General features: G+C 45.8%; 1 protein-coding gene across 1 annotated transcript in view; it reads left to right on the forward strand.

The window, feature by feature from the left end:
* Window positions 1-22,164, forward strand: part of SPINK2 (serine peptidase inhibitor Kazal type 2) — a 52,875-nt gene that overhangs the window by 12,567 nt on the left and 18,144 nt on the right. Inside the window, exon 3 of the mRNA XM_063925348.1 lies at window positions 17,546-17,655. Within this exon, the coding sequence (XP_063781418.1) occupies window positions 17,546-17,655 (110 nt within the window). The remainder of the gene's footprint in view (window positions 1-17,545; window positions 17,656-22,164) is intronic.

Here is a 22,164-nt window from a genome sequence, read left to right on the forward strand (position 1 = left end):
AGTAATTTTTTTCCTCCCTCCCGCACAACCTCACCTCCCACAATTTCTTTATCTATTGATGGCACTACTACCTCCTCTAGCCCCCAAGTGCCCTCTCCTTCAAACCACACATTCAGCATCTCTCTCAAACCTGTCATTTTTATCTCAAAAATATTTCCAGGATCAGACCCTTTCTCACCCTGGAAGCCACTGAGGGGGATATATACTAAGCAGTGATAAAAGTGGAGAAAAGAGCCAGTGGAGAAGCAACCAATCAGCATTGACGTAACATTTATAATTTGCATACTTTAAACATATACAGAGCAGCTGATTGGTTGGCATGGGCAACTTCTCCACTGGCTCTTTTCTCCACTTTTATCTCTGCATAGTACATGTCCCCCTAAGACCTTTATCCACTCACTGGTCATCTCCTGACTAGACTACTGTAAACTCCTCCTGACTGGCATCTCTTTCAAATACCTCTCTCCACTCCAATCTATCCTCAATGCTGCAGCCCGACTTATCTTTCTCTCCAAATGCACTATGTCCACCTCTTCTCTCCTATAAGTCCTTCACTGGCTTCCCTTCCTTTTCAGGATCCATTTCAAGCTTCTCACACTCACTTACAATTCCCTAACCCACTTCAGCCTGTCAATGAAAGTGGTAAAAACTTCCTGAGTTTATTATCCCATTCTGAAAAAAAACTGAGATTTCCTGGCCTTTTGGTAGATCCTGCAGCGGCCGGCTTGTGTGACCCCATGGGTCACACAGCCAGCCGATGGTGTTGGAGATGATCCAACACTGCATCCTAGGACGCAGTCCAGATCAGTAATGCAGCAGGAGGCTCCTACTGCATTACATATTAGTGCTATAGCTGCTGCTTCCATGTAAGCAGCAGTGATGGCAACTCCATCCACGTCTGAATCAGGCCCCTTGCCCCTAATAGAGCTTTTAGCAGAGAATGGTCTCCAAACACCATTTTATAGTATTCACCATTTTACAGTATTCCATAACAGTGTAAGCGCTTTACATTTCTCTCCACTAAAATTATACCTGGGATTGGGGCTTAGTTTTCCACAATTTAGACTGTTTGCCCTTCTCACATTCCAATCTCCTAGCAGCCAATTCTATTGCCTGGCATTAACTTGGCCTATAATAATAAAAAAGTGAATGAAATGTACTCCTTCCCTAATTTAGCAACAGGATTTACCCAAATGTTTTCTACCTACACAAGACTGGTCGGTGCTGCCTCTCTGTTAAGTATGGAAAGTGGGAAACTTTCTGGATTTTTTTATAAACAGACAAAAAAATGAACTGGTCAAAACACAGGTAAAATCGCTCATTAATCATCCACTCCCACTAGTGGTGTGACATAGCTGATTGTTCAATTTTAACCCTCCTTTGAAAAAGTCCTGCTTAATAAATTGATGCCTTTTTCTCATTTTCTTGAAGCTGCTTTCACATTTTGCAAAATATGTATAAAATCTCCTATATATTAGACTAAATCTGTGGCTCTGTTCCTTGCCGTAATGCTGGGTGGAGCCACAGCACTGGGCGGAGGCAACGGCCTCTGCCCTGTACCACAATGCAAGAAATTATATACAAAATGCGCTTCAACACTGGATAGATAAAAAAGAAATATCTCAGACCGATTTGTTCCCAAGAAGTCGTAACGTCTCTGTTAGATTTCTTCCGGATTTTTCTCCAACATGATAGTACATACAAGGAGAAAAATAAAATGGAAAAATATCCAATATGTAGTACGTTCTTTATGAGGTAATGAGAGTCATATAGAGGGACTATAGGATATAAGGTCTCCCCTCCTTGGTGTCTTTTTGGAAATATTCAAGGGTCACCCGAAAGATGTGTCAATCATAAACGAGGGATGCTCACTTTCTTGCTTACTTCAATATACATGTGCGTACTCCTATAAAGGTATCTTTAGGGTTTTCGTAGAAAGCTTCACTCCAAATGATAATCGGTTGGTCAAACTATTTCTCCAAGTTGTGGGACATGGATAAGACCACAAAAAAAGAAGAAATCAATGTGTAGTGATTCTCTATAATAGTGAAATAATGTGTATATAGGCAAAATATATATATATGGGTCCCTTTTCCTCTGTGTAATATATTGCGTTTAGGGGATCACCGAAGAAGAGTGACGGATCGCAAACATATGATGCTCACTTTTAGGCTTACATGAGATTAGGTGAACAAATACACATAAAGGTATCTTTCAAACAATTAGACACGAAGATTTTTCAAACTTTTGCAATGACACGCTTACACGTGGGCTTACTTGAGGGATGCGATGTATATTCCCATAGCAGTTTCTTTAGGTAAACTTCCGTAGTAAATCTCCACCAAAAATTTGTTTATAATAAACAAATCGAAATTTATTCAAAAAATGTAACATAAAACATAAAAACAAGGATCACTTAGTCTAGGCAGTTGTAAACTTCCCAATAGAAGGAAAGAAACATATGCGGGCCCAAAATGTTCCTACCAGATCTACAGGGAGCCTCAAAGACACAGGTCACCAAGTTCTCACCAAACAAAAAGATGTGCCACCAACGCGTTTCGACTACTCTGGTCTTCCTCTGGTCTGCCCTGTACCAGCACATCAGTAGGGAGGCGGACACAATCAGCCACTGGACGGACGCCCCACTGCGCCCCGTCACCCAAGAGCCGGATGAAGGGGGATGAGCTGGGGATCACTACCCCGGGATCCCCTCACTTAAGGGGCCCCTCAGCCGTAGCTCTGTCCCCATTCAGGTTGCCGAGACAGGAGGGATCCACGCTGCCGGAGGCGGAGTGCGGGCTGTGCATGCGGCTTCCTCCTCTCGGACAGCACGGTCGAGCAAACTCCAGCCTCCGCTACTACCAGGAGATATGCTGCTGGCGGCTGACAATGCTAAATTCCTTTGTCGTATAAACAACCCTTATGAAGCTAAGAACACTGTACGCTGTTTATTTAAGAAATACCGTAATGATACGCTATTTGCGTAACGATCGCTCAGCCGTAGGCGAGACGCTCAAGCGTCACGTTCGCTCACGGCCCAGTGATCACAGGACACGTTATTGGTTATGTCTAGGGGAAAGATTCGCTGTAACGTAGCATACGCTAGAGACCACGAGGAGGTCACCAGCGGTGCAGACGCTCACAACACTATACCTTGATATTAAACCTTATACCGATGAAACACACAGAATACCTTAATGTGAGTACAGGGTGTAAACGCAACCTTGTGTAACCTGACTACCTACAAAGCTGTTTGAGCGTCACCGACGCTCAAGTGAACACTTAACACTATAGTAAATACACTGATACTGGTTTAGGTTTCCAAGGCCTATTTACTGTATTATGTCTAATATACTTGTAAAAGGGGATAACAGTACATATGATACACTACAATATAACAGAGACTTCCTAACCACAGAACTAAACAATGAATACAAAAAGACAATACTACACTGACCTAAATGCAATACAATACAATACTACTATGAAGTATTTAAGAGAAAAGAGGAGAGAGAGAGATATTGGCTCGCAGAAAGACAATGATTATGGAGAGAACTTACGCACAAAGGGTATGATCGCCTGCGCCTCGATATCCAGCTCCCGATTATCAGCAGATAACCGTTGATGAGAGAGTGAGAGCTGGATGTGGTCGGTCTGCCTATTTATGCCCCACACACAATGCAATCTCCTAGTCCCTACAATCCTACAGTTTATTGGACACAGGAATTCGGCCCTGTACTGTAACCAAAGGTCATAGGTTGATTCATACAGGTGGGCTGTGCTGATTTCCAACAGCTCAGGTGGGTGGGGAACTGGGTTTCCCGCCGCATACCTGAGTATGTGTAAATCATAGAAATGGACATAAACTTCTTATGTCCATAACTATTCGCACGAGCGATTAATACGCTCCAAACCAACACCGGAATATTGCTAATTAAATACTCTTCCGATGGGTACCAAACACTGCTGTATGACTCCTGTTAGACCCTTCGTGCAATACAAAGAGGGATTCCTCCGCTCAGGGACATTCTATCTAAACCAAACTTACAGAAACTATTGAGGGGAACATGATCTATAAACTACATTAATTGTGAACTTTTGTAACGAATGAGTCGCACGCTACGATCACATAAACTCTACCGTAAATGCGCATACTGCGCGTGCGAGTGCACGCTATTGCGGGTATGCGCTTCCACGGGAGAGCGTACGCACGCGCAGCACGGACCAGTGTGCGGTGCAAATATGGCAGTGTGCATTTAAGACATTTTTCTGACTTTGACAGTCCACCCTTTGGCAGTCAATAATAACTGCCACAAAATATTTAAGGAGAAAAATGTAAGTCAGGGGTTAATTGATTTCCATGGTGGGGAAAGGAAGAAGAATGGAGTAGGTGTGAAGAGGGTATGACCTAGTGAGAAAGTAGAAGCATGTGTGTATGAGTCCATGTTTGGAGGGTCATGTATCATCGTGCCGTACGTGTGGTAAATCAAGCTTCGAGGTATTGCGAAGTATACATTTGAATTCCTTCTTATCCTGTGGTACAGGTCTGTGGATGGGCTGTCAAACTCTACCGAGCTCATTTCGGCTGTGGTTGTAACACAATGGGGATGCACATTTTAGTTGATGATACATGAATTGGGGGGGGTATGTGGTTGCTGCTATCTGTGCCTGTATTCCCTATCGACTATGTGTGTTATTACCTGAGGGTTGCAGAGATGAAGATAAAGAACACTTATGGAAAATGCAATGATATTCTATGTCAGGTTAATGTACGTTCGTCGATTGAGGTCTTGATTGGTGTCGGTTGATTGGAGTCTTCTTCTTTGTGCTTTTGCTCATAAATCGTGAGTAAAGCAAACAACGTCCATGGATTTACAAAAAATGTTGGGCTAGCGTGATTTTAAAGTTCCTAGGGAAACTGGGGTACCCATGGCATTGTCCATCAAAATCTTGTATATCAGGTCGTCTGCTCTTCTTCTTTCCATCTTTCCGTTGTCGGCCCCTTGGCTCATCAAATCCTTCGTCTACGTGGGTCTTTGTACCTCGGAGGAAAACATAGAAATGGGTGAAAGACGGACCGTATACTCATTACATCATTACGTCATGGTTTCTAGCATTGGGTCATAAATCAAATCCAGGTTAATTACAGTTTCCTCACTCCTTAAGCTCATCACTTTCGTACTTTGCTTGCACCTCATCAAAGCCTGCCCGCATCTAAATATCAATCCAATAGATATAACGACACCCAAAATACATAGGAGAAACTTTCCAACATCCATTATGACTCCTTGAGCCCAGTCTCCTAAACCGGAGAACCAATTTCGCGGGTTCAACCATGACACCCAACCAGTCAGCTCATTACCTACAGCAGCAAGGGTGAGATTGTGTTTTCGACGAAATTCCCACTTCAATTGGAGAATATCGTCCATCTTTTGGTCTATGACCTCTACCGGATCCTCGGTGCTATTTGTGATATACGTGCAACACTTTATGCCGTACTGTGTTGCCAATGTAACACAATATCCGCCTGTTACTGCTGTAAGGTAATTAAGAACCATTCTATGCTGAACTAGTTCTGTTTTATAAGCTTGAAGTTCTCTTCCAGTGTATCTAAACGTGTCATCATACATTTCAGTGATATTATCTAACAAATTGGCGAGTGCGGAAATGTATCTATAATTCATCACACCTCGAGCGGTGCGAGTGAAATCTAACGCTACCAGGACCTGAATCCCGGTGGATTCATGGATAAGATCAGAGGCCGGATGCTCTAACCTTTCTGACAGTTGTCTTTTAACGAGGTGCTCGTAGTGAGTGTGAGTATAAGGAGCTTGGGCACCACGGTGTATGTCTTTCATTTTGTCATGTGTTACAGTCATCACTTCAGGCAATACTTTTCCAATATAACACAATCCTTCAGAGTTTGGGGCTAGCCACTTGTACGCCTTTCTCCCGCATATGAAATATGCGTCATCGGGGAGAACATAAGGGACGGAGAAGGACATGACCATGTTACAAACCTTCCAGGTGAAATCTCCTGACCCTAATTCTTCCATCTGTCTAATGCACGCATCAGTTTGTATGACATGTGCACAGTATCCTGGTGATACCTCTCCAACTTTAGTAATCCTATTTCCTAAGGTATATCGATACCGGAAAGATTTTCCTCTACTGACTATGTGGCGTACGAGCTCTGTATCTGTAGGCATTCTATCTGCTCTGTGTGAAAAGGTCATGGTAAGGTTGCTCCATGACACTTCCCAATTTCCCGGTTTTCTGGGATTGGAGATGTTAAAACATATGAGGGACCTATCCACATGGTATTGGTGGAGCTTCAAACTAGGAGGGCTGGAGATGTTAAACCTCCGGTCCACCGGTCTCCCACCACTTAGCTCAAGTACCTCCCCTAACGTTAAAGGAAATGGTACTAGCCCTGATTTGCTGTGACCCTGAGGTACTTGAGAGCATACCCAACAATCTGTTTGGTTCAACACGTTACCCACTAGAGAGTGATAGTCACTCAATGGATGCCGGTCCATATGGATATTAAAACTGGATTGGCATTACTTTGTTACAGAGCCTACAGATACAACTTTCTTTTTGAACTAACATTCCTTCACAGTTGTTTACAAATAACATGGTTGTTAGATCGTGCCCGGTACTCGCCTTTGCTTGGTGATTGGGTTGCTATTGGAAATTTTACACCTCCGTCTCAGTCATCAGGACCTTTCTGGATCCTTTCTCGACCTCACTGGTACTCTCACCGAAACAGACTGCTCTGGTCAACATCATGGTTAACGGGAAAAATCCATATCACAGTCTCTTGGGGCAAGTCCATCTTACAGGAGGAGAAAAGAAGAAATTTGTAAAGGGGGTATAAGATAATCAGTTTGAGGGGGAGAGAACTCGTTACGATAATAAGTTCTCTCGTTTTGTTGTTCTTCTTGTTCTGCTGTCCTCTCAAAAGGTGCTGTCTCTCAGTCTTCAAAAACGATCATTCTGGTGACGCAATATTCCTTCCTAACCGACGATCTTTCTGTAAGGAGCAAAAATCTGGCATTACCATTGGTCCACTTAGGGGTGGCATACCATCTTTAAATCATGGAAACATGAGTGAGGAGAGAGAGAAAATAAAAAACAAAAGAGATAGAGAACAATTCATGTGCATATATACATTACATAACCCGACAATAACCACCAATAAGAGAAGAGAAACAAAGCATTTTTAAACATTGTCAACATTAAGAAAACATTGTCAGACTATTTGGCTGTCGTATCTACGTGTCTAATGGTTTCCTTGAGCAGTCCCTCCCCACCAGCACTTGCATTATTCCACTGTCTGTATCTGGCCAGAATACATTGTGGTGGATAGGTCATGCTGGGGTTTGGTAGACTTCTGCAAGGACCAAGCGAATATGCAATGTTTGAATTCTTACCAATAATCGTCAGAGATGGGGATAGAGAGAGAAAGAAAAAAACATTTTTCACAAATACATTTGCAACGTTTAACCTGGTCATTCCTGTGTCTTCAGTGAATGACCTCCCAATTTATTAACCGTTACCTCAGGCTTGCCTCCATTCCTAACAATCACCTTTCCTGCCTATGTGATTCTTGATTATAATGGTGTGTGTTGTAATTTTGCTCATTTCTTGGTCTAGGGGGTCTAACTTTATGTGGGCTGTTGCAGTTGTGGGCATAATGCCCTTCTCTCCTACAATGGTAACAAATCCTGGGCTTCCTCCAAGTGTCAGTGAAATGGGGTCTTGGCTGATTTGATGCCTCCTCAAACGCTCGGATGCTCATCATCATCAATCGTTTCCCCTGTGCTTCCCTGGTTCCTTGGTTTTTATGATTATGGTGTGGTCTTTCTCGTGATCTACAATCTCTTGCAATGTGTCCCTTTCTATGACAATGGTAACAGACTACCATATCTGGATTTCTCGCAGGGGTGTGGGGCTTTTGTTGGGGTGGTCTTGTGGTTTGGGCCTGTATTTTTGCTGCCATTAACTTATCTCTTTGTGACTCTCTGTATCTGGTGATATTCTGATCCTGATTGATGACGGCCTCTCTTAGTGCAGTCACCGAGATATCTCTCCAGTTTGGGTTGGTGGTCTGTACCCTTGTTTTTAATTCATCTTTTAAACCATTCATTAATACCTTAACCGCTATTCTTCTATGTTGTGCATTTGTCTTGATGTCCGTGATCCCAGTGTTTCCAGCCATTATTTGCAGTGCTCGATTGAAATAATTAGAAACATTTTCCCTTTCGTTTTGTCTTATGGAGAAAATTTCATTCCACTTGACAGCAGCTGGGAAATATATTCCTAACTGTCGGTTAATCTGCCTAATACATTCCTGATTGTGTTCCTCCGTACAAGGTACCTCTGTGTTTAATTTACAATCAGCAATGAACTTTTCAGGGTCAACCCTGGAGGGCAAACATGCCCTCAGCACTGTCCTTGACGGGAATGATTCCCTGATCGTCAGTCTTCCCATTGGGGACTGAGATCACCCTGGCCAGATTGAGCTCAGTTCCATCATCTTGTGTTGGCCTTACAATATGGGGTACATCTGTTTGTGCGTGATATGAAACATTGTACGTACCTGTGGACACGACCTCACCTGACCCTCCGTTAGGGGGTTCGATTATTGCCTTTACCCATTTGGTCGTGTCCACCTGGATGGCTTCTGTGATGGTTGTTGGAAGAGGTGCTGACATCGTTCTGGGCTCACTGTCTTGTTTGTATTCCTGAGGGAGGTTTGACATGGGGTGCAACTGGCACAGGTTAATAGTTGTACATTCAACAGTATTACAATAATCATTGTTACATTTATTACACTTATTCTTATAATCTATATTACAGTTGCTAAGAGCGTTTTTATTGTTCCACCCTTGTGCTTTTCTCTCCGCAATCAACTCCTCTCCCGATGCCATGTCTCTCCTCTCAAGATAAGAGTCAGAAAAGTCAATAGACTCTCTTTGTAATTCACTTTCCTGTTGCCATAACTGTAAATATTCATAATGTTTATTTTGTCTCTTCGTTAGTTCAACGAGACTTATCCTCCTCCTTAAATTTTGTAACACCTCTGGACTGAAGCTACCTATTCTTGGGAACTTGTCCCTGTCTTGTACAGTCATTCTCTCCCATTCATCACAAAAAACTTCAGCGTGATTTCCATATTTCTTACACATCACATATCGTGCCGACCCGATGGATCGGTTCTCTGAATCAACCTGAACCTGGGTTGATCGCCCCCTACCTGAACAAATGGCCCCCATAATCTGCAGGCGTTGCTTATTCCTCCTTGAATATCAAGGCTTTCAGCGCACCCTTACAAACAAACCAAGATGTCCTTGGGCAGGCCGGCGGTGGTGGTTTATCAAGTACCCCACTTACTTCTCGCCCACGTTGGCCTATGCCGCAATCACTGTAAACCAGAGCTGTGGTACCCAACCCAGGGCCCCTGTGAACCTTTAGTTTACTGGAACATATGAGGGTTACCCGCAGGACACTTACTCTTTCCAGTAAAGTTGGGGTTGTTAGATAGTTCCTGAGTGACCAGCGAACTTCCCTTCCAAAAATAAAAAATTACACAAATCACGTCAGAACGTACAGATAGCGTTTGTGACCACTTTACTCTAATGGTATTAGGTCAGATTACTAACTACTGCACACAATAACGTGCGGTCCAATCGTTCAGTATACGAGCACTACTTGTCATGTACTGAAAGATCAATGGAATCTATGTTTCCGGCTGCGATTCCTTCAGCCAGAGCTTGTATGGCCTATATGGGTTCTGCACCAACACCCCAGGCGTTGTGCCACTGGACTTTTATAGCGGACCTTTTACCTTACGACCTCCTGGTCTTGTTCCTTATGACCTCCTGGTCTTGTTCCTTATGACCTGCTATACTCTAATGCTCAAATATTATTTAACCAGAGATGCCTCCCTGGCCACCGTATATGTCACTTACACGTATGTTCCTTAACGAGTACCCGACTTTCCTTTTGGTTCCACCTTTAAAATTGTATAAACTTTTGTATACAAAACACACTCACTCAACACATGTACACTTTTGTTTCTATATCTATTTCTGCGCAGAAATTGTCTTCAGGCCAAGAGTGTTACCAATTAGGAGCAGGATCTGTTAAACTAAATTTTAGATTTTCCAAAAATAGATTTGCGTTATTTACCGCGTCGCGTTATCTACCGCTGTGCGTTACTTATCGCTTTTGCGCTAATTATCGCTTTGCGCTAATTATCGCTTTGCGCTAATTCAACTTTTCGTGACTTGGGCTACGTGGGCGTAACCAGACGCTACGTTGCGTAGTGTACGCTGCGTGCGTCTGCCTTTTGGATTGCGTACGCTAGTCTTTGTTAGCGACACGTGTACGCAATGCAAAGGATCCACCGTAACACAATATATTTATTTATCAATGTAGATGATCCCTGATCATCTACCGCAATCCACACTGACTGCCTTGTTTTCCAGACAACCCGTGTGTTGTTCTATACTTTAACTATTACCTCTACTATTAAATAACAGCAAATCTCCTTTTAGCCCTTTCTATCAACTATAAAATTTGGCAAACAGGAATAGTGATATACGAAAAAATGAAATAGAAATGCAGATATATGCGTGCGTACGCAAGACAAAAGAAAAATAAACAGTTTTAAAAGACACAAGCGTTTTGTTCTTACTTCCGGTTACCGGATTCCTTCAGCACTCTTTACCTAAGCGAAGCAGACGCTTATCCCGTCAGCAACTGCGAGACAACCTCCCACCCTTTTGCTGGGGGATAACGTCTGCTGATCTACCTAGTGCAGATGTGAAAAGGACCGGACGAGCCCGCAATTGACAATGCTAAATTCCTTTGTCGTATAAACAACCCTTATGAAGCTAAGAACACTGTACGCTGTTTATTTAAGAAATACCGTAATGATACGCTATTTGCGTAACGATCGCTCAGCCGTAGGCGAGACGCTCAAGCGTCACGTTCGCTCACGGCCCAGTGATCACAGGACACGTTATTGGTTATGTCTAGGGGAAAGATTCGCTGTAACGTAGCATACGCTAGAGACCACGAGGAGGTCACCAGCGGTGCAGACGCTCACAACACTATACCTTGATATTAAACCTTATACCGATGAAACACACAGAATACCTTAATGTGAGTACAGGGTGTAAACGCAACCTTGTGTAACCTGACTACCTACAAAGCTGTTTGAGCGTCACCGACGCTCAAGTGAACACTTAACACTATAGTAAATACACTGATACTGGTTTAGGTTTCCAAGGCCTATTTACTGTATTATGTCTAATATACTTGTAAAAGGGGATAACAGTACATATGATACACTACAATATAACAGAGACTTCCTAACCACAGAACTAAACAATGAATACAAAAAGACAATACTACACTGACCTAAATGCAATACAATACAATACTACTATGAAGTATTTAAGAGAAAAGAGGAGAGAGAGAGATATTGGCTCGCAGAAAGACAATGATTATGGAGAGAACTTACGCACAAAGGGTATGATCGCCTGCGCCTCGATATCCAGCTCCCGATTATCAGCAGATAACCGTTGATGAGAGAGTGAGAGCTGGATGTGGTCGGTCTGCCTATTTATGCCCCACACACAATGCAATCTCCTAGTCCCTACAATCCTACAGTTTATTGGACACAGGAATTCGGCCCTGTACTGTAACCAAAGGTCATAGGTTGATTCATACAGGTGGGCTGTGCTGATTTCCAACAGCTCAGGTGGGTGGGGAACTGGGTTTCCCGCCGCATACCTGAGTATGTGTAAATCATAGAAATGGACATAAACTTCTTATGTCCATAACTATTCGCACGAGCGATTAATACGCTCCAAACCAACACCGGAATATTGCTAATTAAATACTCTTCCGATGGGTACCAAACACTGCTGTATGACTCCTGTTAGACCCTTCGTGCAATACAAAGAGGGATTCCTCCGCTCAGGGACATTCTATCTAAACCAAACTTACAGAAACTATTGAGGGGAACATGATCTATAAACTACATTAATTGTGAACTTTTGTAACGAATGAGTCGCACGCTACGATCACATAAACTCTACCGTAAATGCGCATACTGCGCGTGCGAGTGCACGCTATTGCGGGTATGCGCTTCCACGGGAGAGCGTACGCACGCGCAGCACGGACCAGTGTGCGGTGCAAATATGGCAGTGTGCATTTAAGACATTTTTCTGACTTTGACACGGCGAAGGCTGGAGATTGCTTGACTGTGCTGCCCGAGAGGAGGAAGCCGCATCCACACCTCGCACTCGGCCCCGGCAGCGTGGTTCCCTCCTGCCCCGGCAACCTGGTGTCCTCTCACCCTGCTGCAGCGCTCCCATTGCCTGTGTGAGCCAGGTGAGCAGCGCGTGCAGCCGGCGGGGATTTTGTACTGGTAATCGGCAGGGGGAGGGGGTGGTGGTGCTGGTGATCAGCAGGGGGGTGCTGGTGATTGCAGGGGGGTGGTGCTGGTGATCGGCAGGGGGGTTGCGCACACCTGTCTTGGGCTTAATCCGGCCATGTGTACACCCACACCCCACGCCATGGACCCCTCACATATGCAACCCCGTCACCACCTAACACAGGGGGGCCATTTGCACAACGCACGCCATTTGCACAACGCCACACCACCCACCCATCCCTGCTCACACAACACTCCCACTGCACGCACCATGCTCCGCTCCGCACACAGCTGCCAGCTCACACACACACTGCAGCCCTGTGGAAATGAGAGCCTCCTTTCCCAGCAACACACAGTCACCCAAACCCCGACTGACACCCGCACGCCACACCACGGAACCCTCCCTCCGCCAAACCCCGTCACCAGCTACCAAATCCAGCTACTGAGGAGACATACAGGCCGGGAGCCGCTGTCCGCACAACGGACCAGCACACACCATGTTAATACTGCCCATTGCTGCACATGCGATGCCGCATCACACTGCAAGCACCCCGCACCTCACTCTACCTCCGTTACGTGTATCGCCTGCAACTGCCCCTAGCCCTATGGAAGATATGTATGTTCCAAGCCACCACCAGACAACCACACGGCGGGACAAGGGACACGAGCGCACATTCCAGATTCTATACACCTAACGCAGCCAGACACTCACACACGCCCACCTTGCACTATCACCCATCCCCGTATGTGCAGCAATGCCTTTTACCCTAATCCACACTCGCATGCCCCCATCACAAGGGGGGGAACAAGTGCAGCCTCATGGTCCCAGCACAGCCCTATCACCACAACACTTTACAGCTCCAGCCAGCAGCCAGAGATAGACCATCGCCTATCAGCACACAAACAGTGCACCCTTCTCTCCCTTACACACACACACACACACACACACACTCACCCTCCACACTCCTAACAACACGCACGTACCCTCCCCTGCCCACTGCACACACAAAACACCTTCCCCATCCTTGCTACATCCCCACCCAACAACAACCCCTCCTGCCCCCATCACCCTCACACCACATAAAAAACACAACCCTCACACAGCCAACACTACAAATTACAGACAACCCCACACCCACTCAACCACCTGTCCAACACCCGCTGCACACCGCAAGCCCATCCCACAACCACAGTTACCCCATACCTGCCAGCCACCCTCAAAATACACCACCCATCCAACACACCCTGCACCACAACACAACCTTCCCCATCTGCCTAACCCAGTAACCCCCCCCCCCTTGCATGCACACACCCCAACCCCAACAAAATCCTCCACCCATCCATCCCATGTGGACCTCCTCCACCCATTGAGACTTCCAACCCCATCCCACTGCCACCCACAACCACAACTCCATCACACACTACACCTCCTGTCACCACCACCATCCCTCACCACTACCCAAAACATTTACAGTCAGCAGCCCCCCTCCACGCACTTGCGCAAGCACCACAATACACTCCTCACAGCATTTTTGCAACCCCCACAGCAAACTACATTGCCCTCCCAAACAACACTCCACCATGCACATTCCCTTCAACACCCTCCACAATCCAGGCCAACACCACCCTAAACCTATCACACACCCACCTCCTTCCCTCTACAGCCAACTCATTATCTCAAACCAACAAAACACCAGTTAGCGCACAACACTACCCGCATATCCTACAGCCACAAAGATGCAAATCGCAACTCCAACATCTACCAAACCAACACACCTCAGCCCCCAACAAACACCCTAACACCACATTCTGTTCCTTCCCACACGAAGGAACTATCCACCAACCCCTCCTCCAACAACACAATGCAAGCACCCTTCACACATCACTGCTCGCACAACATCAGTTCCCCATACTTGCAAAACCACGACCCACCAACTCCACCTTAGCAACCACTAACCCTCACAGCTATTAACACAACCCTTGCACACCCACAACTCCAACACACAACAAACCCCGCCACTACAATTCAACCAAAACACCTCACACCAACCTTCCACATCCCCCTAGCCTACTCCCCACCCCCCCACAGGCACACACCACACATCCCAATACCCTACACAACCCACCCCATGTAAACATCCCTCAGCCATGGCACCTTCGTCTACCCTCCCCCTAACCCCTACACCTCCACCAAGTGGAACACCTCCTCTCCCCTTCCCCAACCCTCACCCCTAGCCCAAAGTATACAGTCACTGGACCACATCCACCATCCAGCCTCACTCTGGTCACCCACCAACCACAGCATCTTCGGCCCAGCCAGTCGAATCCATGTACACCTTCCCACAACACACTCCGTCACCCACAGTCCCTTCACCCCCCTCCACAATGCAGCACAAAACCTCCCAAAACCTATCACATACAACATCTGCCTCTAACCGTAAAACACATACACCTCAACCCCCCCCCCCCCCCACAACTACCATCACCCCCACCCCCACCTCCACCATAAAAAAACACTCTGAAACTACTATTCTACACCTTCACATTTCTCTGGGGGTTACGGGGGCGTAGCCCCTTACGACGGAGTGAAGAGTGCCCGTAGGGCGTGATGAATCACCTAGTAAAAGGATATAAGGCAAATATGTAAGAATATAATACAGAACAAAATGCAAACATATTATGTGAAACATAAACTTGGCAATTGCATTACCTTTGTCTAGTAACACCAGTTCAACGGTTTGCCCACTAGGTGGTAATGCAGAGCTTTATATGTACGCCACTAGTATTATGCTTTACGACACAGAGCACTATCTTATTTTGAGTTCTCATTGTTTGTACATAATAGAGTTGGCAAATATTAAATGTTGAATCAAGTAAGCAAACATGTATTATTGTTATTGTTGAAGATATTTGAAATGTGTACTGCATGTCCTCACAGCTGTCTAATAGCATCTATAGGTATAGGGCAACCCACATTTGAAAGAGGTGAGCCCCTTTCAAGTGATGTGGCCCCTTAGCAAATATGATGCAGATGTACTAAGCCTGGAGAAAGGATAAAGCAGTGATAAGTAGAAGGTGATAACACACCAGCTAATCAGCTCCTAACTGTCATTTTTCAAATCCATAATGATTGGCTGGTGCGTTATGACTTTGCGCTTATCACTGCCTTATCCATTCTCCAGGTTAATACATCTTCCCCTATGTCACTTATGGACTCGGGTGTGGATCATCTACAAGCAAAAGGTCTACAGTCAATAGGTCGACACAGAAAAGGTCGACATGGTCATTAGGTTGACATGAGAAAGGTAGACATGACAAAAGGTCAACACAAAATTTGTACGTTTTTGGTGTTGTCCTGCCATCACAGCACAGGGAACCCCAATTAGTGTACTGCGACCCCTCGCATGGTGAGCAAACTTCAGGCAAGGTGCCTCACTCCGCTATTGCTACACTCGACACAGGTTACTATTCCCAGTCGTAGTCCATGTGGATGGTAAAGTATGAAAAAGTAGAAAAAAGAAAATGCATGTCGACCATATCTGGGTCGACCATTTAAACCTGTCGTCCATTTACACATCGACCTAATAACCATGTCGACCTAATGCACGTCAACCATTTGGTGTTGACATATTGACTGTCTAGCTAGGCACTGTAGATCTGTAGACTGGATAGCTATGGATTATATTGTTATATGGCATATTGTTTAGCCATCTTAAAACTATAAATGTGATTGTTTTACAAAGTTGAAGCAGTTTTAAGCCTACATTCTTAGAAGTGCCAAGCTTAGAGGCTGTGGTGATATGATTGGCAATGCCTTGATTTGCTGTGGGGCCATTATGATGTGATATGCAGTATCATTACATCCATATAACTAGGGAAGTGTGTTACTTCCAGGAGGGGTACAGCTTTTCCAGGAATCTAGGAGGACTTCCGGATGTTCAGTTTTCTGAACATGTTGGGGGAATACTCAGTAATGGTTTAAATTCCATTATTCATTTTGGTTTACATGTAAAAAATTATGAAATCTATACCAGTTTTTTATTGTGTAGAAAGCTATTAAGGCAATGCTTCTGTGACTGCATCTCTGTTTTAAAATTAATTTAATTGATGGTGGTGTGCATTAGTGATGTTGAGGGTTTGGGGAAAGTCAAGGAAGAAAAAAAATATCAAAGCCTGTATTGCTGTGTCTTCTTTTCAATGTGGAAGCACTGTATGCTTTATTGTTTGTTTTTTGTCATTGTGGCACTCTTATAATGGAACAATTTAGTTCCTATTTTTTCAATTATTTTTAACTGTATTTTGCACCAAGGGCAGCCTATAGGAGTAAAGCACACACACTCCTTGCCCTGATTTGCTATCACACTTTGATTTAATAGAATTAACAATTCATAAGACATAAGGGCCCTACACATTTGGCGGATACGGCCAATGGGTGACCCGGCGGCGGGAGGGGGGGAACAGTGACGAGGGGAGTGAAGTTTCTTCACTCCCCCCGTCACCCGGCTCCATAGCAGTTCAGGCAAATATGGACGATCTCATCCATATTGGCCTGCATGCACAGCCGACATGTCACCAGTGATGAACGAGCGCGGGGCCGCGCATCGTTGATCGCTGGTGACTCCACACTCAAAGATATGAACGGTATCTCGTTCATTAATGAACGAGATTGTTCATATCATTGAGTATTATCTGCCAGTGTGTAGGGCCTATAACCTGTGTAATTATTTTACTGCTTTATGGTTTACGCTCATTCTTCACTACTGTTTAGTTTTGTTTATGTTCATCAGTTTAGGACTCTTATATGACTCAACAGGGTATTTCCTCAAAGTGACTAGATTTGTGTTTACTCAAGAGCTCACTACACTTACGCTATTTAACAATCTTCTGTATACAGTAGCTATTATATAACATTGTCAGAATTTTCTTACTGATTGTGATGTTAACCTGTAATGCTGTTTTATAATTGTAGCAACGCAAGCGCCACTCATCAGAAATTGTTTTGTAACAATAAAAATACATTCGAAAACAATTAACCTAACTGTTGTTTAACTGTTGCACTTTTTAAATCCCCCCCCCCCCCCCCCCCTCCAGCCAAAATGTTACTTATACCAGTTACCAGGGTGTCCAAGAGATTTGAATCCTGTTTGTGGAACAGATGGAAAAACATACGCCAATGAGTGTATGTTATGTGCCTCAAACAGGTAAATAATCTTTATTTTTGTTTATCACTAAAATTATAATTATTAAAATGCTATGTGTCAAATGAAAAATACAGGATGCACTGACTCCATAAGTATAAGGGTAGTTAATAATGTGAAAACATGATGTGATTATTTGCTATTAGATTAAGAACAAATAAAGCCTAAAGACTACTAGTACTCTTTGTTAAACATTTGCAGATCAATTGGATTAATTCGTTTCATTCCTCATCTTTATTTCATTCTTTTTTTTTCTTTTTTTTTAATGAAAAGATAAAATGGAAGGGGGAGAGGGTGCAGAAAGGAAAATATTGATGGTGTAAGAGGAATTATTAAAATAAATGACACTACTCTATTGTGTTTACTCCAGGTACTTGATACTGTGACCTTGCCACTTAAATATAAAGGCGTTTATAGTTTACATGCCCTCGGGAAATTAATGTCTGATACCTCAGTTTTAATGGAGGTGATACTGAAATCAGGGACCTCACCAAACAGCTCTATTTCACATTCAATTTGGGTAGTGGTATAAAACGGTTTGTCACAGCTAGGAGGATGTCATTTGTATATACAGAAGTGTCCTCATGCACGGTGGCTACATTTGCACCCAACAGCCCCTTTCGGTGCGCCAGGTCCCAGGCAACTCAACCGTCTGAACGTCTTTTTCACCAAAATGTGTATTTTATTCACACACACACACACAAATAAAACAACTGAAGGTGACAAAACTACTTTGCTAGATTATACTGATTAGTTTGATGTACGACACTAGTACATCTGTGTGCATATGAGTTTGAATCTGTATATGAAGTGCTACAATGCAGCAGCCACCCAGCTTTTTCTCATGACAAGTTCCATTGTGCTGCATCTGCGACTTTGTATGTGTTTAACTCCTTAATTCCTGTGCACATGGCTGATGCTAGGGTGTTTGGTACCCCCTCTGCAAACTATAAATTGGAGCACTCCTATGGGATAGGCATTGAGTGACACCTTGGAGAGGCAGTAAGTGACAGGCAGTGGGTGACGCTGGGGAGAAGCAGAGGATGACAGGCAGTAGGTGACACTCGGGAGAGGTAGAGGGTGACAGGGAGATGGATTGGTTAATGAGGAGAAGAAAAGGGTGACGGAGAGATGCAGAGAGTGATGGGCAGAGGGTGACAGGAGAGAGAAGGTGACAGCAGAGAGAGGGTAAGTGGGAGAGGATGACAGGCAGTGGGAGACGAGATGGTGATGGGGAGAGGGTGACAGGCATTGGGTGACAGGAGAGAGATGGTGACGAGGAGAGGCAGTGGGAAGAGAGGCCGATGCAAACAGTGGATGGGCAGAAATGCTGTTGCAGCTAGAGGGTGGGCAAAGAGCCTGGTGCAGACAGAGGATGAACATAGAGGATGGCGCAGAGGAAGGGAAGAGAGGCTGGCACAGACAGGGGATGGGCAGAGAGGATGGCGCAGAGGAAGTTAAGAGAGGCTGGTACAGACAGAGGAAGGGCAGAGAAAGGCTGGTGCAGTTAGAGGATGGACAGAAAGGCTGGCACAAAGAAAGGGAAGAGAGACTTGTGCAGACAGAGAATGGGACAAAGGCAGAATGTTGGCATAGGCAAGAACATATAAAAAATAAGAGAACAAAAAGAACAGATAAAAATAAGAGAACAAAAAGAACAGATAAAAAATAGATGAGAGCTTACGTGTTGGAGGAGGAGGAGATGGGATCAGGAGCAGGCAGCATACTATGTGGTACTAGCTGACCCCTGCCTTCTACACCCTCCCCAGATTAATTGCACCAGAATCATGACATGGTACCTGAGCCAGTCGCCTGTTAGGAGACTTGGCGAGCCAGGCAGTCATTTCTACAGGATTCCCATAGGGCACTGGTAGCTGCAGGGCCAATTCTTGTGATGTCACATGTACAGTGGGAGTAATTCAGATCTGATCGTAGATGTGCTAAATTTAGCACATCTACGATCAGTCACACAGACATGCGGGGGGACGCCCAGCACAGGGCTAGTCCGCCCCCCATGTCTGCCCCCCCCTCCCCCACAAGGGTGCAAAAGCATTGCACTGCGGCGATGCTTTTGTACCCGCTGAGTAGCTCCCTGCCAGCGCAGCTCCTGCGCAATGGCAGCTCGCTACTCACCGCGTCCCGGGTTGCAGCGGCTGCGTGTGACGTCACGCCTCTGTTGTCCAGACCGTGCCCTGCTAACGGCGTTCTAACGACGTTGGCACACCCCCTCCCGCCCTGCGACCACCTCTGCCTGTCAATCAGTAAGAGGCGATCGCAGCCCAGAGATGCTTTTAGCATTTCACTGGGTTCCCGGGGTGTGCGTGCAGTGCAGCGATCCAGTCTGGCCCAGAGGCGTAATTAGGGTTGATGGCGCCCAGGGCAAAAAAAAAAGTTGCCCCTTGAAAACTGTTCTCCCTCATACAGAGCAAGCAAACGTTTTTATGTGCACATCTTCTATTATTTTTTATTTTTAAAAATATTTTGCAAACAAATCCAAACACATTCTCATTGCCACTCAGATCACACCATCGGCTGACCTTCCCACATCCCACTACTAATACCACACTGACCCTCCTCAAACCCCCCAAAATACCTCTTTCATTGTCCCCCAATAACTGTTTTTCTGAAAATAAGATTTCACCCCCCAACAGCTCTCTGTGGATCACATAGGTGCTTGGGGCTGGGCCGCTGTCTCCGTAGCTACTGCTGCAATCCTGCTCCACCCCCTCCTTCCCGATGGGTCTGCGCACTCAGGTCCTGTACACAGAAGGCCCATTATATCCAGGGTGGAGGGACTGATGTAGAGATTGAGTGTGTGTGTGGGGGGGGGCTGTTGTGTGCATAGCGATGCACTGTGGTCCTCCCGGCTGCCAAGCTGAACGTGCAGATCATCATTGCTCACTTTACTGGTGGGGATTTATTATTCACTTAATTTGGCTCTGTTCTCCTCTGAGGGGAGGGGAGACCTGGCTGGGGGATCGGCGCTGAAGTGCCTTGATGCTCCTGTTCTGCCTTAGCTTGCCACTGCATGTCATACAGTAGGGAGGGTGGTCTTCAGTATGCGGACTGTCGGGATCCCGGTGCACAGTATACCGGCGCCGGAATCCCGTCAGCCGGCATACCGACACTTTTTCTCCCTCGTGGGGGTCCATGACCCCCCTGGAGGGAGAATAAAATAGCGTGGTGCGCGTAGCGCGCCACTGTGCCTGCAGCGTAGCGAGGGCAGCGAGCCCGCAAGGGGCTCATTTGCGCTCGCCACGCTGTCGGTATGCCGACGGTCGGGCTCCCGGTATGCTGGTCGCCGGGAGCCCGGCCGCTGGCATACCATACTACACCCAGTAGGGAGGCCAATCTCGGGCCATTTTCTTAATCCCGGGTATCGGGATTGAAAAATGGTCAATCCCGGGATACCTGTTATTGGCTTTTCCCTGTGTGTTCACCCCCTTCGCCCTGCACCGCCCACCCTGCACACATAACTCACCATACAACAGGGGCGAGTGAGTGGGAAACACTGTTTCTCTGACGTCCTAGTGGATGCTGGGAACTCCGTAAGGACCATGGGGAATAGACGGGCTCCGCAGGAGACTGGGCACTCTAAAAGAAAGATTAGGTACTATCTGGTGTGCACTGGCTCCTCCCTCTATGCCCCTCCTTCAGACCTCAGTTAGAATCTGTGCCCAGCCAGAGCTGGGTGCTCCTAGTGGGCTCTCCTGAGCTTGCTAGAAAAGAAAGTATTTATTAGGTTTTTTTATTTTCAGTGAGATCTGCTGGCAACAGACTCACTGCTACGTGGGACTGAGGGGAGAGAAGCAAACCTACCTGCTTGCAGCTAGCTTGTGCTTTTTAGGCTACTGGACACCATTAGCTCCAGAGGGTTCGAACACAGGGCCTGACCTCGATCGTCCGTTCCCGGAGCCGTGCCGCCGTCCCCCTTGCAGAGCCAGAAGACAGAAGAGAAGCGATGAAATCAGCAGCAGAAGACTCCTGTGTTCATTAAGGTAGCGCACAGCACCGCAGCTGTGCGCCATTGCTCCCACAGCACACCACACACTCCGGTCACTGTAGGGTGCAGGGCGCTGGGGGGGGGGGGGGGGGCGCCCTGGGCAGAAATTATAATACCTTTTGGCACTTAAAATACACATAATACAGTCTGAAAACTGTATATGTGTAAAAAAAAACGCCATTAAGTTACATAAAACGCGGGACAGAAGCCCGCCGCTGAGGGGGTGGGGCCTTCTTCCTCAGCACACCAGCGCCATTTTCCCTTCACAGCTCCGCTGGAAGCAGCTCCCCAGGCTCTCCCCTGCAGTATCCTGATACGAGAAGGGTAAAAAAGAGGCGGGGGGCACATAAATTTAGGCGCAAATAAGATATTTAAGCAGCTATTGGGTAAATCACTTTTTATAGTGTAAATCCCTGTGTTATATAGCGCTGTGGTGTGTGCTGGCATACTCTCTCTCTGTCTCCCCAAAGGACTTTGTGGGGTCCTGTCCTCAGTCTGAGCATTCCCTG

The sequence above is a fragment of the Pseudophryne corroboree genome, chromosome 1 (genome assembly GCF_028390025.1).
Source record: "Pseudophryne corroboree isolate aPseCor3 chromosome 1, aPseCor3.hap2, whole genome shotgun sequence".
Lineage (NCBI taxonomy): Eukaryota > Metazoa > Chordata > Amphibia > Anura > Myobatrachidae > Pseudophryne > Pseudophryne corroboree.